General features: G+C 43.6%; 1 protein-coding gene across 4 annotated transcripts in view; it reads left to right on the forward strand.

Moving 5' to 3' along the window:
• The window catches only part of CACNA1S (calcium voltage-gated channel subunit alpha1 S), a 1,015,758-nt gene that overhangs the window by 693,139 nt on the left and 305,817 nt on the right, over window positions 1-16,802 (forward strand). For all 4 annotated transcript variants that reach the window (XM_044287793.1, XM_044287791.1, XM_044287794.1 and 1 more), the window contains exon 32: window positions 12,534-12,625. In XM_044287793.1, coding sequence (XP_044143728.1) covers window positions 12,534-12,625 — 92 coding nt within the window. The remainder of the gene's footprint in view (window positions 1-12,533; window positions 12,626-16,802) is intronic.

Below are 16,802 nucleotides of genomic sequence, written 5' to 3' on the forward strand. Positions count from 1 at the left end.
AACAAAATAGATGACTCATAGTAACAACAGTTAACCAATCAGGTATAGACACATGGGCTAGTATGCATTGAGTGAGAATAACCTTGTAAAGTAAGACTGTTTAAACAAAGGCATGTATGGGCCTCTTCTAAACTGGACAGGACGTTTCTCAAATTCCACAAAGGGGAGAAGGGGGATCTTGGAACAGTGCACTGGCCAGATGTAATCGTAATACACGTTGCTAAAACAGACAAAATGGAGTTACTTATACCCCATCACTCACAACTTTTACTTTAGATGTCTTTTGGTTGCAGCAGTACAAATATGCAGTCTCTAGATGTTACAGAGTTAATTCTGCAAATCCACTGTTTCTAGGCTTTTTAGGTTTCTTGGTTTTGGAGCAGTGGGTTATTTCAGTGGAATCTTGGTGAGGTTGCCGGAAGCTATGGATATCCCAAAGGTCCCTTATGCCTGGTTTACGGCTTTTATCCTTTGGATGAATTTAAATTTGTCCCTTTATAGGCTAAAACTTCTCTTCAGAGCTGCAGTGCTGGATCAGCACCTTTTCACTCTCTCAGTATCAGTCTACTTACTGATCTTCACACTGACTTGTCTCTGTCCCCAGAGCATGTTTTATATTCAGCGTTTTTCACGCAACGCAGGCCCCATAGAAGTGAAGGGGGCTGCGTGAAAATCGCAAGCATCCGCAAGCAAGTGCGGATGCGGTGCAATTTTCGCACACGGTTGCTCGGAGACGATCGGGATGGGGACCCGATCATTAATATTTTCCCTTATAACATGGTTATAAGGGAAAATAATAGCATTCTGAATACAGAATGCATAGTATAATAGGGTTGGAGGGGTTAAAAATAAAAAAGATAAATAATTTAACTCACCTTAATCCACTTGATCGCGCAGCCCGGCTTCTCTTCTGTCTTCTTCTTTGCTGTGCACAGAAAAAGGACCTTTGATGACATCACTGCGCTCATCACATGGTCCGTCACATGATCCATCGCCATGGTAAAAAATCATGTGATAGACCATGTGATTAGCGCAGTGATGTCATCAAAAGTCCTATTCCTCAAAGAAAAAGACAGAAGAGATGCCGGCTGCACAAACAAGTGGATTAAGGTGAGTTAAATTATCTTATTTTATTTTTTTAACCCCTCCAGCCCTATTGTACTATGCATTCTGTATTCAGAATGCTATTATTTTACCTTATAACCATGTTATAAGGGAAAATAATACAATCTACACAACTTTGAACCCAAACCTGAACTTTTGTGAAAAAGTTTGGGTCTGGGTACCACATTCAGTTTTTTATCACGCACGTGCAAAACACTTTGCACCCTCGCGATAAAAACTGAACAACGGAACACAATCGCATTCAAAACTGACTGCAATTGGGTACCTACTCGCAGGGGCGTACCTAGAGCATTTGGCACCCGGGGCGAACCCTTTATTTGGCACCGCCCCCCCCCCCCCCCCCAAGAAAGTTAAGAAAACATGCACAAACTTTTTTCAATGTTTTCAATAATATTTATTACAAAACATTCAGACATCCGCATGTGTTTTGCGGATCCGATCCATGTATCAGTGGATCCGTAAAAATCATACGGACCTCTGAATGGAGCCTTACAGGGGGTGATCAATGATAGGGGGGGGATCAGGGAGTCTATATGGGGTGATTAGGGGTGATCAGTGGTTCAGAAGGGGCATCTCCTCTTCTACATAGCACCACATACCTCTTACATCCAGTGATGTCACCTTTGATGTAGACGTTCTCTTTCCTCATCTTCTCCATTCAGACCAGACCGCCATGATGATTTTTCTGCCATCTCCCGTCTCTGCAGAGATTGAGAAACAGACATTAGTTTCCTTCCACCCCCAATACTATACTGCAGAAACAGTCCCCCTGGAAATACTACTACCACACAGATAGTGCCCCCAATACTATACTGCAGAAACAGTACCCCTGGGAATACTTCTACCACACAGATAGTGCCCCTTAAACAATTATTGGCACACAGTGTTCTAAAAAATAAAAATAACTGCGCCCAGACACTAATAGTATAAAGATAATGTCCCCCAAAAATAATTGTTCTAAGCTGATACTATGCCAGTGTGCCCCCAAAGTAACAGTGCTCCCCAAAATCCCACCACTTAGTAGTAATAATGCCCCTATAGTGCCCTAGTAATCATGTTCCTCATAGCCCCCAGTAGTAGTAAAGCTCCCCATAATACCCCCTAGTAGTACTAATTTTCCCTATAATATGACAGTACATGAAATACCCCCAATTAGTGCCCACAGTTGAGCTAATGTCCCCATAATGTATGCCAGTATAAAATACCCCCATATAGTGCCCCAGTAAATGCCCTCATACTGCTCCTCTCCCCCTTCCCCATAGTGTCCCCCATAATATGCCAGTAAAAAAATGCCCCCAGCAGATGCCCCTATAGTGCTCCTCCCCCACAATGTGCCAGTAAAAAATGCCCCTTCTTAGTGCCACCATATGCCTCAATAGTGCTCCACTCCCCCATAGTGCCGCTCTCCCCTATAGTGCCTCCCATAATGTGCCAGTAAAAAATGCCCCCTTAGTGCCACCAAATGCCATAGTGCCCCCCATAATGTTCCAATACAAAAGACCACTTTAGAGCCCCCACTTCCCCATAGTGCCCCCAAATAATGCCCCTATAGTAACACCAGATTCCCCATAGTGCTGCTCTCCCCTATAGTGCCCCCCAGAATGTGCCAATAATTAAAAAAAAAAACTCTTTAGAGCCCCTAGATACCCCCATAGTGCTCCTCTCCCCCATGGTGCCCCCCCATAATGTGCCAGTAAGAAATGCCCCCATAGTGCCAGCTCCCCCCCATAGTGCCAGCCCCCCTATAGTGCCAGCTCCCCCTATAGTGCCAGCTCCCCCTAGTGCTAGTTCCCCCATAGTGCCAGCCCCCCCATAGTGCCAGATCTCCCCCATAGTGCCAGCCCCCCCTATAGTGCCAGCTCCCCCTATAGTGCCAGCTGTCCCTATAGTGCCCCCCCATAGTGCTAGTTCCCCCATAGTGTCAGATCTCCCCCCATAGTGCCAGCCCCCTCTATAGTGCCAGCCCCCTCTATAGTGCCAGTCCCCTCTATAGTGTCAGCTCCCTCTATAGTGTCAGCTCCCCCTATAGTGCCAGCTGCCCCATAGTGCCAGCTCCCCCATAGTTCCAGATCTCCCCCCATAGTGCCAGATCTCCCCCCAGTGCCAGATCTCCCCCAGTTCCAGATCTCCCCCCAGTGCCAGCTCCCTCTATAGTGCCAGCTCCCCCTATAGTGCCTCCCCATAGTGCTAGTTCCCCCATGGTGCCCCTCCTTAGTGCTAGTTCCCCCATAGTGCCAGATCTCCCCCCCATAGTGCCAGCCCCCCCCCCCCCCACAAAGAGGAAAAAACAAACAAATATTCACTTCGCTGGGCGGCGCTTACTGTCCCCGACTTCACAAGATCCGGCGCATGCGCAGGGCACTGTTAAGCAAAGCGCTTCAGAGCGGGGACCGCAGAAGCCGCCCAGCAAACTGAATATTCATGAGCTGGGCGGCGCTTCAAATCAGCAGTTGGGGAGGCTGGCTGGGCGCAAAAGAAGTGAAACGCCGCCCCTTGGGCAGATTGCAGACCTTGGAGCAGGTTATAAAACTTAAAGTTTACTGTTTGTATAATGTGGACAGGGGGGATACTTATATGATTGGAATACCCTGTATAAGACCTGTAGTCACATATATAGACCTCAATATGCTTATTGGCCCTGTCAGTGTCCCTTTAAGGGCCAGGCCATTATTTGCAAATCTGACATGTGTCACTTTATGTGTGAATAACTTTAAAACGCTTTTACTTATCCAAGCCATTTTTTTTTTTTTTTTGGGTCACATATTGTACTTCATGACACTGGTAAAATGGAGTAAAAAAATTAATTTTTATTTATAAAAAAAATACAAAATGTACCAAAAGTTTTGAAAAATTTGCAAATTTCCAAGTTTCAATTTCTCTACTTCTATAATACATAGTAATACCTCCAAAAATAGTTATTAATTTACATTCTCCATATTCTTTATGTTTGGATCATTTTGGAAATGCCATTTTATTTTTTGGGGACGTTACAAGGCTTAGAAGTTTAGAAGCAAATCTTGAAATTTTTCAGAAAATTTCTAAAACCCACTTTTTCAGGACCAGTTCAGGTCTGAAGTCACTTTGTGAGGCTTACATAATAGAAACCACCCAGAAATGAACCCATTTTACAAACTACACCCCTCAAGGTATTCAAAACTGATTTTATAAACTTTGTTAACCCTTTAGGTTTTCCACAAGAATGAATAGAAGATCAAGGGTTAACAGCCGAACAAAACTCAATATTTATGGCCCTGATTTTGTACTTTACAGAAACACCCCATATGTGGTGTAAACTACTGCAAGGGCATACGGCAGGGTGCAGAAGGAAAGGTATGCCATACGGTTTTGCTGGACTGTTTTTTTGAAACCTTGTCCCATTTGAAGCCCCCCTGATGCACCCCTAGAGTAGAAACTCCAAAAAAGTGACCCCATTTTAGAAACTACACCCCTCAAGGTATACAAAACTGATTTTACAAACTTTGTTAACCCTTTTGGTGTCCCACAAGAATTAATGGAATATAGAGATACAATTTCAAAATTGTACTTTTTGGGCAGATTTTCCATTTTAATATTTTTTTCCAGTTACAAAGCAAGGGTAAACAGCCAAACCAAACTCAATATTTATGGCCCTGATTCTTTAGTTTACAGAAACACCTCATATGTGGTCGTAAACTGCTGTACGGGCACACAGCAGGGCGCAGAAGGAAAGGAATGCCATACGGTTTTTGGAAGGCAAATTTTGCTGGACAGTTTTTTTTTTTTTATAAATATTTTTATTAATTTTTTGGTTAATATGATTGCATACAATCGGTGTGAGACACAACAAAGCGCCACACCTGATATCTCATAGTCACGGACGTGACAATTACATAATCAACAGAAACATGAACGTAAACATGTGGATGGTTACATTTTACATCATAAGAAAAACTACTGTGAGTAGGTTGTGGTACATATTCAATCAGTTAATCATGGTTCACAAGATAAACTATCCTGCGTGAGGCGATCTAAAGTCCCGCCAGGGTTTCCATACTGCTATAAATTTGCGGTAGGATCTGTTCTCCCACGCCGACATCTCCTCAAACCTGCAAATGGAGTCAATCTTGTTAAGCCAATGCTCGGTAGCGGGGAGATCGTGTGACAACCAATATTTAGGCAGGAGAAGTCGGGCTGCAGAGAGTAGCTTTTTGAACAGCTGCAGTGATAAAGAGCCAGGTATTTGGGTATGTAGGCCTAGGAGAGCCAGTTTAGGGCAAGGGGTGATGGAAGACTTACATACTAGATTGCATTGTCTAAATATGTCAGACCACCATTTCGTTACTAGTGGACATGTCCACCAAATATGGTAAAATGACCCTTTCTCAGCGTCACATCTCCAGCATACGTCAGATCCAGAGGATGAAAAGTAGCATGTTATGTCTGGGGTTCTGTACCATCTGGTGAGGATTTTGTACCCGTTTTCCTGTATTCTGACGCACCTGGAAGAAGAGTGGGGTTCAAAAAGTATACGGGAACGGTCTTCTACCGTAAATGGGGAACCCAGGTCTTTCTCCCAAGAGCCAATAAAGGATGGATTGGGCATATTAACAGGGAGCATAAGTTTCCTATAGATGAGAGAGATAAGTTTACGGGGTGGTGGGTCGATATTGATGAGGCTCTCAAACCACGACAGAGGCCTGAGTAAATCGCTAAGCCTAATATGTTTAGATATAAAGGAGCGAATAAATGCCATGATGGACATAGGGGGAATGTTAATATTAAGAAGGTTCACGATATCATGTTGGTCTTTCAAATTGCCGTCGTCTTTAAAGAGGGACCTTACCAGGGTTGAGGATTTTCTAAGCGAGAGTGGGATGCTTTGTGCAAGTTCCTTCGGTGCCAATCCGAAAAGGTCTTTCACTTGTATGATGGGGGAGGGTAAGGGAACAGCTAGGTTCGATTCTTGTAGTTTTTTCCAAGCATTTAGTGTAGCTGTAATGACTGGGTCCTGTCGAACCTGAGATATTTGTGGTCTGGCGGGGAGAATTAGAAGGATCCTAAATGAGGATAAGAAAGTGGAAGATTCCATCTCTACCCAGGACTTAGATAAAGGCTCTCTAAACCAGTCTACCGTTCTAGATAGTAAGCAGGCCATATTATACATCTCTGGGTTTGGAAGATTTATACCTCCCGCAGTTTTTGGTCTCTGAAGAACACTATAGCTTATACGAGGTTTCTTCTTGTTCCAAATAAAACTACGTATATGTCTGTTGAAGGATTGGAAGTAGGTGGGAATTGGGAGGACCTGTTGGAGGTAGTTGAGCCTTGGCATAACCAATGAAGTGAATAGGTTCTTACGGCCAAACCATGAAAGTGTAGGAAGGTACAATTTATCAATTTGAGATTGCATAGAGTGTAGGAGAGGGGTATAATTAAGATCAAATAAATTGGAGGGATCTGGGCTAATTTTAACTCCTGAGTATGTGATGGTAGGTGAATTCCAATTGAAAAGGGGATATTGATGCTAATTTGTTCTTAGTAAATGTAGACATGCCTATTGCTAATATATGTGACTTACTTCTATTGATTTTAAGGTTGGACAGTGGGCTAAAAGTTTCCAAATGAGCGTAAATGCGAGGTAGGGAGGTAGCTGGGTCAGTTGCCATGATTAAAAGATCATCGGCAAAGGCAGCTACCTTGTGGTTGTGGCCACCCATACGCAAGCCTTTAATCAGAGGGTCTTGTCGGAGGGAATGTAAGAGGGGTTCCATAGTAAGGACAAAGATCAGGGGAGAGAGAGGGCAGCCCTGTCGTGTGCCGTTCCTGATAGGGAAGGGGGGGGGGAGAAATTGTCATTCACCAGCACCGATGCCGAGGCATTTCGATACATAGAAAAAATTGATTGGATAAATGGTTCGGGGACCCCGAAATGCTGCAGAGTCAACCTCATAAAGTCCCAGTTGACTCTATCAAATGCTTTTTCGGCATCGGTATTGACAAGGACTAAGGGGTGGGCATGTCTCTTCGCGTATGAAATGGCGTTTATTACTCGTACTGAATTGTCCTTCCCCTCTCTCCCGACAATAAAGCCGGTCTGATCTTTATGTATTAGAGAGGGAAGGAGTGGGGAAAGACGTGTGGCAAGAATTTTAGCCATTAATTTGAGGTCCAGGTTTAGCAATGATATAGGGCGATAGTTCCCACATTGGGCTGGATCTTTGTCTGCTTTGTGAATGATTGTGATGTGAGATTTCGTCATGTCTTGGGACATGGGAACGCCCCTGAGGGATTGGTTAAAGAGTGAAAGTAGGTGAGGGGCGAGGAGGTCTTTAAATGTGCGATAGTAGATCGCCGTCAAACCATCAGGCCCTGGGGCTTTGTTCTTTGGCAGCTTATTTATAGATTCCAAAACCTCTTGGAGTGTAAATGAGGCTTCTAAAAGAGCACTTTGAGATTCACTGAGTTTGGGGAGGGATAAGGAGAGAAGAAGTTTCTGGGTTGCCTCAGTATGGTCAAAGGGTTGCGTGTTCGGGGAGTCCGAAGGGATGTTATATAGCTTATGATAGAATTTCTGGAATTGGGATGCAATTCCTTCAGTTGTATAGGTAAAGTCCCCATTTCCAATGGAAATCTTATCAATGCGGTTATGGGATTTCCTCTGTTTTATCCTGTTCATCATAAATCTAGAGGCCTTGTCTCCGTGGGCGAAAAACTTAAATTGGGAATTTAGGAAAAATTTGGCTGAAGTGGTGTTTAAGAGGTTCTTTTAATCGGAGCGAAGTTTTGTGAGTTCATTCAAATGTACTTCGGACAAAGTGATCTTATGTTGGGCCTCTAATTTCGCAATCTGTTTATGTAGGGTGTCGATTTGGATTGAACGTAGTTTTTTAACATATGAGCCTAAACTGATAAATTGACCTCTCATGAAGGCTTTGTGAGTGTCCCAAAGTAGATTGGGAGAGGTATCAGGGCCATCATTAATGGAGAAAAAGTCTTTCAGGGCTGTGTTCAGTTTTGAGATGTACTCCGGGTTGGAAAGGAGTTGCTCATTGAGCCTCCATTTAAATGTTTTAGGGGGTGGGTCTGTAAGGGAAATGGAAATGAAGATCGGTGCGTGGTCTGACATATGGATGGAGCCAATACAGGGGTCTTTGCAGTTAAGGATGAGATCTTTGGGTACTAGCAAGTAATCTAATCTCTGATATGACCCATGAAGGTTCGAATAAAAGGAGTAATCCCTTTCTGTGGGGTTTAGTAATCTCCAAACGTCGACCAAGTTAAGCTCCGCCAATGAGTTAGTAATTGATCTCAATGCCCGTTTAGAGAGGGCGGATTTATTTGATGAGGAATCTAGGAGCGGGTTCAGGGTGACATTAAGGTCTCCGCCAAAGATCAATACTCCCTCCTGAAAGGCAAGAACTTCCGGCACAAGATCTTTAAACCAGGAGGCTTGGTCGACGTTTGGGGCATATATATTTATGAATGTGAACATACATTTATCAATATATCCCTTTAGGAACAGAAATCTACCTTCAGTATCCTGCTGATGGGAACAGTATTGGAAATTGACATTTTTGTTAAAGCCTATACTAACCCCTCTGGATGCCGAGGAATTAGAACCACAGTGAAACCATAAAGAGTAATTAGAGCGAGACAGGTCGGGATACTTGTTAAATTAAAAATGGGTTTCTTGCAATAGTAAAACCGAGGCATGTTTCTTTTTCATAAAAGAGAAAATTTGGCATCTCTTAGAGGGCGAATTAAGGCCTTTAACATTATACGATGCAACTTTTAAATTAGCCATTTCTCTGAAGAGAGGAGCATCCCGACCGGCCTGGCTGCGAGTATCTGAGAGCCCCAACCATTCACAGTGCTACATTGGAATAACAGGCAGCGAGGTCGACTCACATAAGAAAATGCATCACATCCACAATAACAGGGGAACATAAGGGGTAACAACCATTTAACAGTGGCCTGAGGCCAGAATAGTAAAAACTGATGCGCGCATGCGCAGTATGACCGAAGGTCAATTGTAGGGGTAGTGAGTATTATGATAGCCGCCCTGTGGTAGAAAACGGTATATCTTCGGGTCGGTGACGCTTCCTTGGATAATCGGTAAGACGTCAATACTTATAACATGGTTATATCATATATATCATATATATCAGAGGGAGAGATAGTGATATTAGATACAGAAGAGAAAGAAAGCAGAGGAGACAGTGAGCGGGACGGGGAGCAAGAGGATGGGGAAAGGAAGCAGGATCAGCTAATAGGGGATAGCGAAAGCACATAAGGGATTAAACAAGCCAGAGAAGTCCACGGATACTTAGTTCTCCATAGTTAGGCGTCTCAGAGTGGAGAAGGAGGCATCTCTTCTTTGCTTGTTAGGTTTAGGGGTGCGTTGTTTCTCCCATCTGTCCATCACTGGAAGAGTCGGAAGGGAGGAAAGATCTCTCACTGTCTCCCAGTTTTGGATCGGAAGTGGATCGATGTTAAGATGCGCATATACTTGATCCAGGTCTTCATAAGAGGTAACAGACAGCCGACGACCCTCATAGAAGAAGGAGATGCCGAACGGAAAGGACCATCTATACTGGGTTTTGTGAGCTCTGAGCCAATCGGTGAGTGGTTTCAGCGATCTCCTTTTCTGGAGAGTTGTTTGAGCCAAATCTTGGAAGATAGACACTGCATAACCGTCCCATATGAGCTCACTGGTCTGCCGAGCTTTGCTGAGGATGGCTTCCTTAACCGGGAAAGCCAGGAACTTGCAGATTACGTCCCTCGGAGGGGCGTTAGTGGCTGGTTTGGGTCTCAGGGCTCTATGAGCTCTTTCGAGGATGACCTCGTGCGCCGAATCCGGTCCCAAGATGGATGTGCAGATCTGTATAACGGTATTTGGGACGTCATCGGGTGAGACCGTCTCCGGGATTCCTCGGAATCGCAGATTATTTAGTCTGCTTCTATTTTCTTGGTCCTCCAGGCCACTATATAGAGCATTAAGATTCGTCTGAACGATTAGCAGGTGTTGTGAGACCGCTTGTTGGTGATTTATAATTGCGGTTTGAGAGTCCTCCAGGGCTTCTACCCTCCTCCCGATCTGTTTGACATCCTGTTTAATCGTGGAGAGATCTGAGCTGATGGGGTCGAGAGCTGCAGATAGGGTAGATCTGAGCGTATCTTTAAAGTAGGATCTGGATAGGGGGAGAACATTTAAGTCCTCTTCTCCCTCTGCAGTGGCCTCAGACCGCTCGTTTTGTGTTCTGCTGCTTGCGCGTGGGGAGACAGGCGCCATCTTGCCTTCCCTGGCCACATACGCCGAGGCAGCCTTCTTGATAAATTTATCCATTTCCCCTTTGGTGGCTGCAGCCTTTTGTTGCTCCGATCCTTCTTGAGGTTTAGATCCACCGATTTTGACCATGATGGCTTCTGATAGCTGTAAATCCAAGCTGTTAGGGCGATTTCTCACACGGAGCTAGGCACTCACACAGCCATTCACTGTCGGCGCTAGCTCCGCCCCCCAGGTTTTATCAGTTAACAGCAGGGTGCTTCCATATTGACACCGAGGTAACCCATCCCACAGAGCGCAGCCATCACTGACAGAGCAGCCACTACTCTCCTTTGACAGAAACTGGCCTGCTGGACTGGTTTTTTGACACCATGTCCCATTTGAAGCCCCCCTGATGCACCCCTAGAGTAGAAACTCCAAAAAAGTGACCCCATTTTGGAAACTACTGGATAGGGTGGCAGTTTTGTTGGTACTATTTTAGGGTACATATGATTTTTGTGTTGCTCTATATTACACTTTTTGTGAGGCAAGCTAACAAGAAATAGCTGTTTTGGCACAGTTTTTATTTTTTGTTATTTACAACATTCATCTGACAGGTTGTAAATAATTGTGATATTTTATAGAGCAGGTTATTACAGACGCGGCGATACCTAATATGTATACAATTTTTTTATTTACGTTTTACACAATTATATCATTTTTTAAACAAAAAAAATATCATGTTTTAGTGTCTCCATAGTCCGAGAGCCATAGTTTTTTTCAGTTTTTGGGCAATTATCTTAAGTAGGGTATGATTTTTGCAGGATAAAATGACGGTTTTATTGGCACTATTTTGGGGTGCGTATGACTTTTTGATCACTTGCTATTACACTTTTTGTGATGTAAGGTGACAAAAAATTGATTTTCTTACACCGTTTTTTTTTTACGGTATTCACCTGAGGGGTTAGGTCATGTGATAGTTTTATAGAGCCGGTTATTACGGACGTGGCGATAAAAAAAAATGCACTACACATATTAGGATATGTGTAGTGCATTTTTTTTTATCAGTGATAAATGTGTTTTTTTATTTTTACTTTTTATTTATTTTTTTCATTTTTTTTTTTTTTTACCCAATGTGGTTCTTAAAGATCCAGTGGGTCTGATATCTGTATAATACAGTACAGTACTCTATATAGTGTACTGTACTGTATTTTCACTTTACAAAGTCTGCAATGTGCTGACACTCTGCTTGCTAACCGCTCAGCCATCATGGAAATGAGAGAGGGGCGGGCAGGATGATCATGTATTGGTGCATTCCATAGTTAAATAGTTAAATAGTTGATACGGTTGAAAAAAGACATCACCTAGGACATATGAAGCACAGAGATTATTACTACCAAAATGCATAAATTTACATTTATCCATATTGAACCTCATTTGCCAAGTTGATGCCCAATCACTCATAGTGTTCAAGTCAGCTTGTCGTTTATGGGCATCTTCCATAGACTGTACAGTACTTAATAGCTTGGTGTCATCTGCAAAAATAGAAATGGTGTTATTAATCCCGTCCTCGATATCATTAATGAATAAATTAAATAATAGAGGGCCCAGCACTGAACCTTGAGGTACACCACTTATAACCCAGGACCATTCTGAATAGGAATCATTGACCACAACTCTCTGGACATGATCCTTCATCCAGTTTTCAATCCTATTACAAACTATACTTTCTAAGCCTATATACTTGTCACGGCCTATGGTGTACGCTGTTACACTGTTGCCACACTTGCGGTTGCCCGCGGCAATGTGTTGCTGTGAGAGCATGGCAGTGTCTCGGCCTTCTGGGTGATTGCCGTGACATGGTTGCCACGCATGATGTTGCTGACAGTTACGTGGTTTAGTATGCCTGTGTGTGCACTTCCCCTTTAAGTTGTAGCCTCCCTCTGTCTGGTGCTGTAAGGGTTAACGCCCTGACTGGGTGTGGTCACTTGGCTTATATCTTCTGTAGTTTCCTGGCTGTAGTCAGTAGTACTTCAGCTGTTGTTGGTGCTGGACCTTTACGCAAACACAAATTTGAAGACAAACCTTAAATTGTCCAGTGTTGATAAATCAGGGCCTTGGTGCTTGCTATAATTCTGTGTCATGATGATCTTCTGTTTTTTAGGTCTTTGGTAAAATTGCTATGGTTGATGGAACACAAATAAACCGAAACAATAACTTCCAGACTTTTCCACAGGCAGTATTGCTACTCTTCAGGTAATTTTCACTTTATGATATATCTGTAAATGACACTGATCTACAGTATTCATATCTTGTGGTAAATGTTAAAGTACCCTACTTATTTCATGAAATGTCCATAAGTCTTGGAGCTACATGACAAGATAATGTGTATATACTGCATCTGTCATGATTTGATAACTATCTAAAGGGAACATGTCAGCTACATTTTGCCATTCTCGCTGTGGCAAAGGCGCATTGGCCAAAGACTCTACAGGGTGATTTCCTGGTGGACTGATGCCCAAGGGGCCGCCTGAGCCCTTTTCACAGCCACCAGCTAGGTTACTAATGATCTGTCATTCCTAGAGTTAATTAACGCCTGGGCGGCAAGTAATTATGCTCATAGAACCACAGTTGCTCTCCTGATTTCTGAAATCAACTGTATTGCCATCCTAAGGCAACTGGAGTAGAAGGAAAAAAGGTGGCAGCTGGAGCTGGTTACCAAAGAGGGGCACCTACTGAGGAATTATTTTGTTCCCATGTGCTGCATTGTGGTTTTTGATGCTGCTGGGGAAGGTTATTGTGTTGGTTTGAGGTATTTGCCTTTGCTGGAGCGGTATTTTGTGACTCAGTATTACTGGCCCACTTATTTGTATTAGCCATTCCTTCTGTCAATTTGCTACTTCTGTCACTAACAGTCTAGTGTGATTCAAGTCTAAAGTCGTGACACTTGCGTCACAAAAACGCAGCAAAAATTGCTGATCATGTCAGGTTTTTAACATTCTGATCAGCTATAGTAAATGTAACATAACCCTTTCCTGCACCTGGATATAACTGTACACCCAGATAAACACTAACTTTGCGCACCTGGGCATACAGTTACATTTGAACTGTTTAACGTTGCTGTGATATACAGAAGTGTCAAAGCACCTGTGTCTCCACTGTCATGGACAGGGTGCTACTTTGCCGGCAATCACTCTGATTGGCTAGTCTGTATAGACTAACCAATCAGAGCGTAAATTGCTGAAAATCCAGCAGAAATGCCAGTTACAGGCTCCGATCTCCTCATTATTTCCATGATATATTTTAAGTTGATATCGCGCATCCTTTTTTGTAGTTATATCCAGCAGGAAAGAGAAATGTATATTTCCCATTAAATTTCAGTCCACTTTTGCCATTGCACAAACTGCATCAAAAACTGTAAAGGAAAACTGGCTTAGCTACCCACAGCAACCAATCATATTTCACCTTTCATTTTCCAAAGTAGCTCTGAAAAATGAAAGGTGAGATCTTATTGGTTGCTATGGGCAACAAAGCCAGTTTTCCTTCACACCAGTTTTGATAAATCTCCTCCATTGTGTAACACAACTAACTTTTTCTTTATTTTCTCCATGGCATTGTTTCTTTGTAGAGAAGGTGATCTGAAAATGCCTTAAACACCAAGAGCTACAGCATATACTATTTTTCAAAGAATCCAGAGACAAAAAAAAGCCACAAATTTATTTACTAAAGCCACTAAATTAAGTCAAATTCCAGAACCAAAAAACACCTGTGTGTCTGGTAAAACATGCTGGTGCAAAAACTACCCCAAAAACACTATTATGCAGGAAAAAAAAAACACTAAAGCTACATGTGAACACACCCCCACTCTTTGTTTTATAAATATTTTAGAGCCTTTGCTGAGGATATATGTAAGTGTTTTCTTTATTCTCTCGATTATGAATGTGCCAAACTAAAGCACATTATTTTTAGTACTACTATTTTGCCCTTTTTTACAATATTTACTCTGTGGTAAAAATAGGGTATTATCTGGGGGCGGAGCCAACTGAGCATGGTGGAAGACATGTGAGCTCTGAGCTCCTCACCACACCACCCGATCTAAAGCTTTTTTACAGCCCTGACCGACCTAACTATGGGCAAACTCAACAAGGAGAGAGGTGGAGAGGTCTCCCAGATGACAAAAACAAAGAAGGCGCACGGAGATCTGGATAAATACCGCTACAAGAAGACGGCGTCTCCGGCAGTCAGAGGAAAGATGGCGGCGGCGGAAGATCACACTGCTGCCCTGGATTTCGATTCGGATGACGCAAGCTCCCACGCGCCTTCGGAACTGCCGGATGAATCAGATCCTGCTCCGATCACCGGAGCCTTCCTGCAGCATTCTTTACAACAGTCCCTAGCTCAAGCCTTATCTCCAGTGTTGTCGGAACTGGCAGCCATCAGAACGGAGGTAACTCATGTGGGGCAGAGAGTGGAAGCGCTAGAGGAATTTCAAGTTGCGGTGGTACAACACAGTAAGGGCTTGCAAAGCCATGTGAGATCACTAGGCTCCCAAGTGGACAGTATATACCTCCACCTCCACTTAGAAGATCAAGAGAATAGGGGGAGGAGGAAAAATGTAAGGATAAGAGGTGTCCCTGAATCAGTGGCGGCAGAAGCATTGCTGGACAGTGTTAAGCAAATCTTTGCCACACTTGTGGGAGCAGAGCGGGCCGAAAACATCATTATTGAGAGAGCACATAGAGCGCTCAGGCCCAAGCCTGCTGCAAGTGAACCGCCTAGAGATATCGTTTGTGCCCTCCTGAATTATCTCGATACAGCTGCAGTGCTTAAAGCGGCAGAAAGTGGAGAGGTCGCCTTTGAGGGAAACAAGATCCTATTCTTTCAGGACTTAGCAGCAAGCACTCTAGCGAAAAGGAAGGCGCTGAAACCCCTCACTGCCGAATTAAGGGAGAGGAAGCTGCCCATGCGGTGGCTTTTTCCGTTTGGTTTGAGTACCACTGTTAACGGCCGACAAATTGTAATACGCCATCCTGATGAACTTCCCAAGATATGGGAGGCCCTGGAGATTTCTCCACTGGATATCCCTTCATGGCTCCCTTCGGCTAATATGGAGAAGTTGTCTGGGCCGTTACCCTGGCGAGATACGCCTAAGAGCAAGCATCCAAAGAAGAAACCGCTGACAGGGGACTGAGTCGCTGTCTCTAGATGTTGAGAGTTGCAGTTTTGCTTCCCTCAGGGCGGTTACTTGCCCCAGAGAGAGTCTTTGTTTGTCTATTCAATATGAGTGAGACCTTTAGTAATAGACATTTACAGTTGGCACTGTTGAGAATCGTCCAGTTTCAACTATTACTAGCACTCTACTCAAATGTTCAATTTGTTATGCCCGGTACCGAGAGAGTAGTTTAGCTATTTACTACCACCATAGGCGCTGACCTGTGGGATAGCAATTTCTTGGTCCATACATTTTGCACAAGTTCTGAAATCTTAAAATACTGAAGTTAATTGGTCAGTTTTATTGATATTACAGGGAGTGCAGAATTATTAGGCAAATGAGTATTTTGACCACATTATCCTCTTTATGCATGTTGTCTTACTCCAAGCTGTATAGGCTCGAAAGCCTACTACCAATTAAGCATATTAGGTGATGTGCATCTCTGTAATGAGAAGGGGTGTGGTCTAATGACATCAACACCCTATATCAGGTGTGCATAATTATTAGGCAACTTCCTTTCCTTTGGCAAAATGGGTCAAAAGAAGGACTTGACAGGCTCTGAAAAGTCAAAAATAGTGAGATATCTTGCAGAGGGATGCAGCACTCTTAAAATTGCAAAGCTTCTGAAGCATGATCATCGAACAATCAAGCGTTTCATTCAAAATAGTCAACAGGGTCGCAAGAAGCGTGTGGAAAAACCAAGGCGCAAAATAACTGCCCATGAACTGAGAAAAGTCAAGCGTGCAGCTGCCAAGATGCCACTTGCCACTAGTTTGGCCATATTTCAGAGCTGCAGCATCACTGGAATGCCCAAAAGCACAAGGTGTGCAATACTCAGAGACATGGCCAAGGTAAGAAAGGCTGAAAGACGACCACCACTGAACAAGACACACAAGCTGAAACGTCAAGACTGGGCCAAGAAATATCTCAAGACTGATTTTTCTAAGGTTTTATGGACTGATAAAAAGAGAGTGAGTCTTGATGGGCCAGATGGATGGGCCCGTGGCTGGATTGGTAAAGGGCAGAGAGCTCCAGTCTGACTCAGACGCCAGCAAGGTGGAGGTGGAGTACTGGTTTGGGCTGGTATCATCAAAGATGAGCTTGTGGGGCCTTTTCGGGTTGAGGATGGAGTCAAGCTCAACTCCCAGTCCTACTGCCAGTTTCTGGAAGACACCTTCTTCAAGCAGTGGTACAGGAAGAAGTCTGCATCCTTCAAGAAAA

This window comes from Bufo gargarizans, chromosome 3, assembly GCF_014858855.1.
Source record: "Bufo gargarizans isolate SCDJY-AF-19 chromosome 3, ASM1485885v1, whole genome shotgun sequence".
Classification (NCBI taxonomy): Eukaryota; Metazoa; Chordata; class Amphibia; order Anura; family Bufonidae; genus Bufo; species Bufo gargarizans.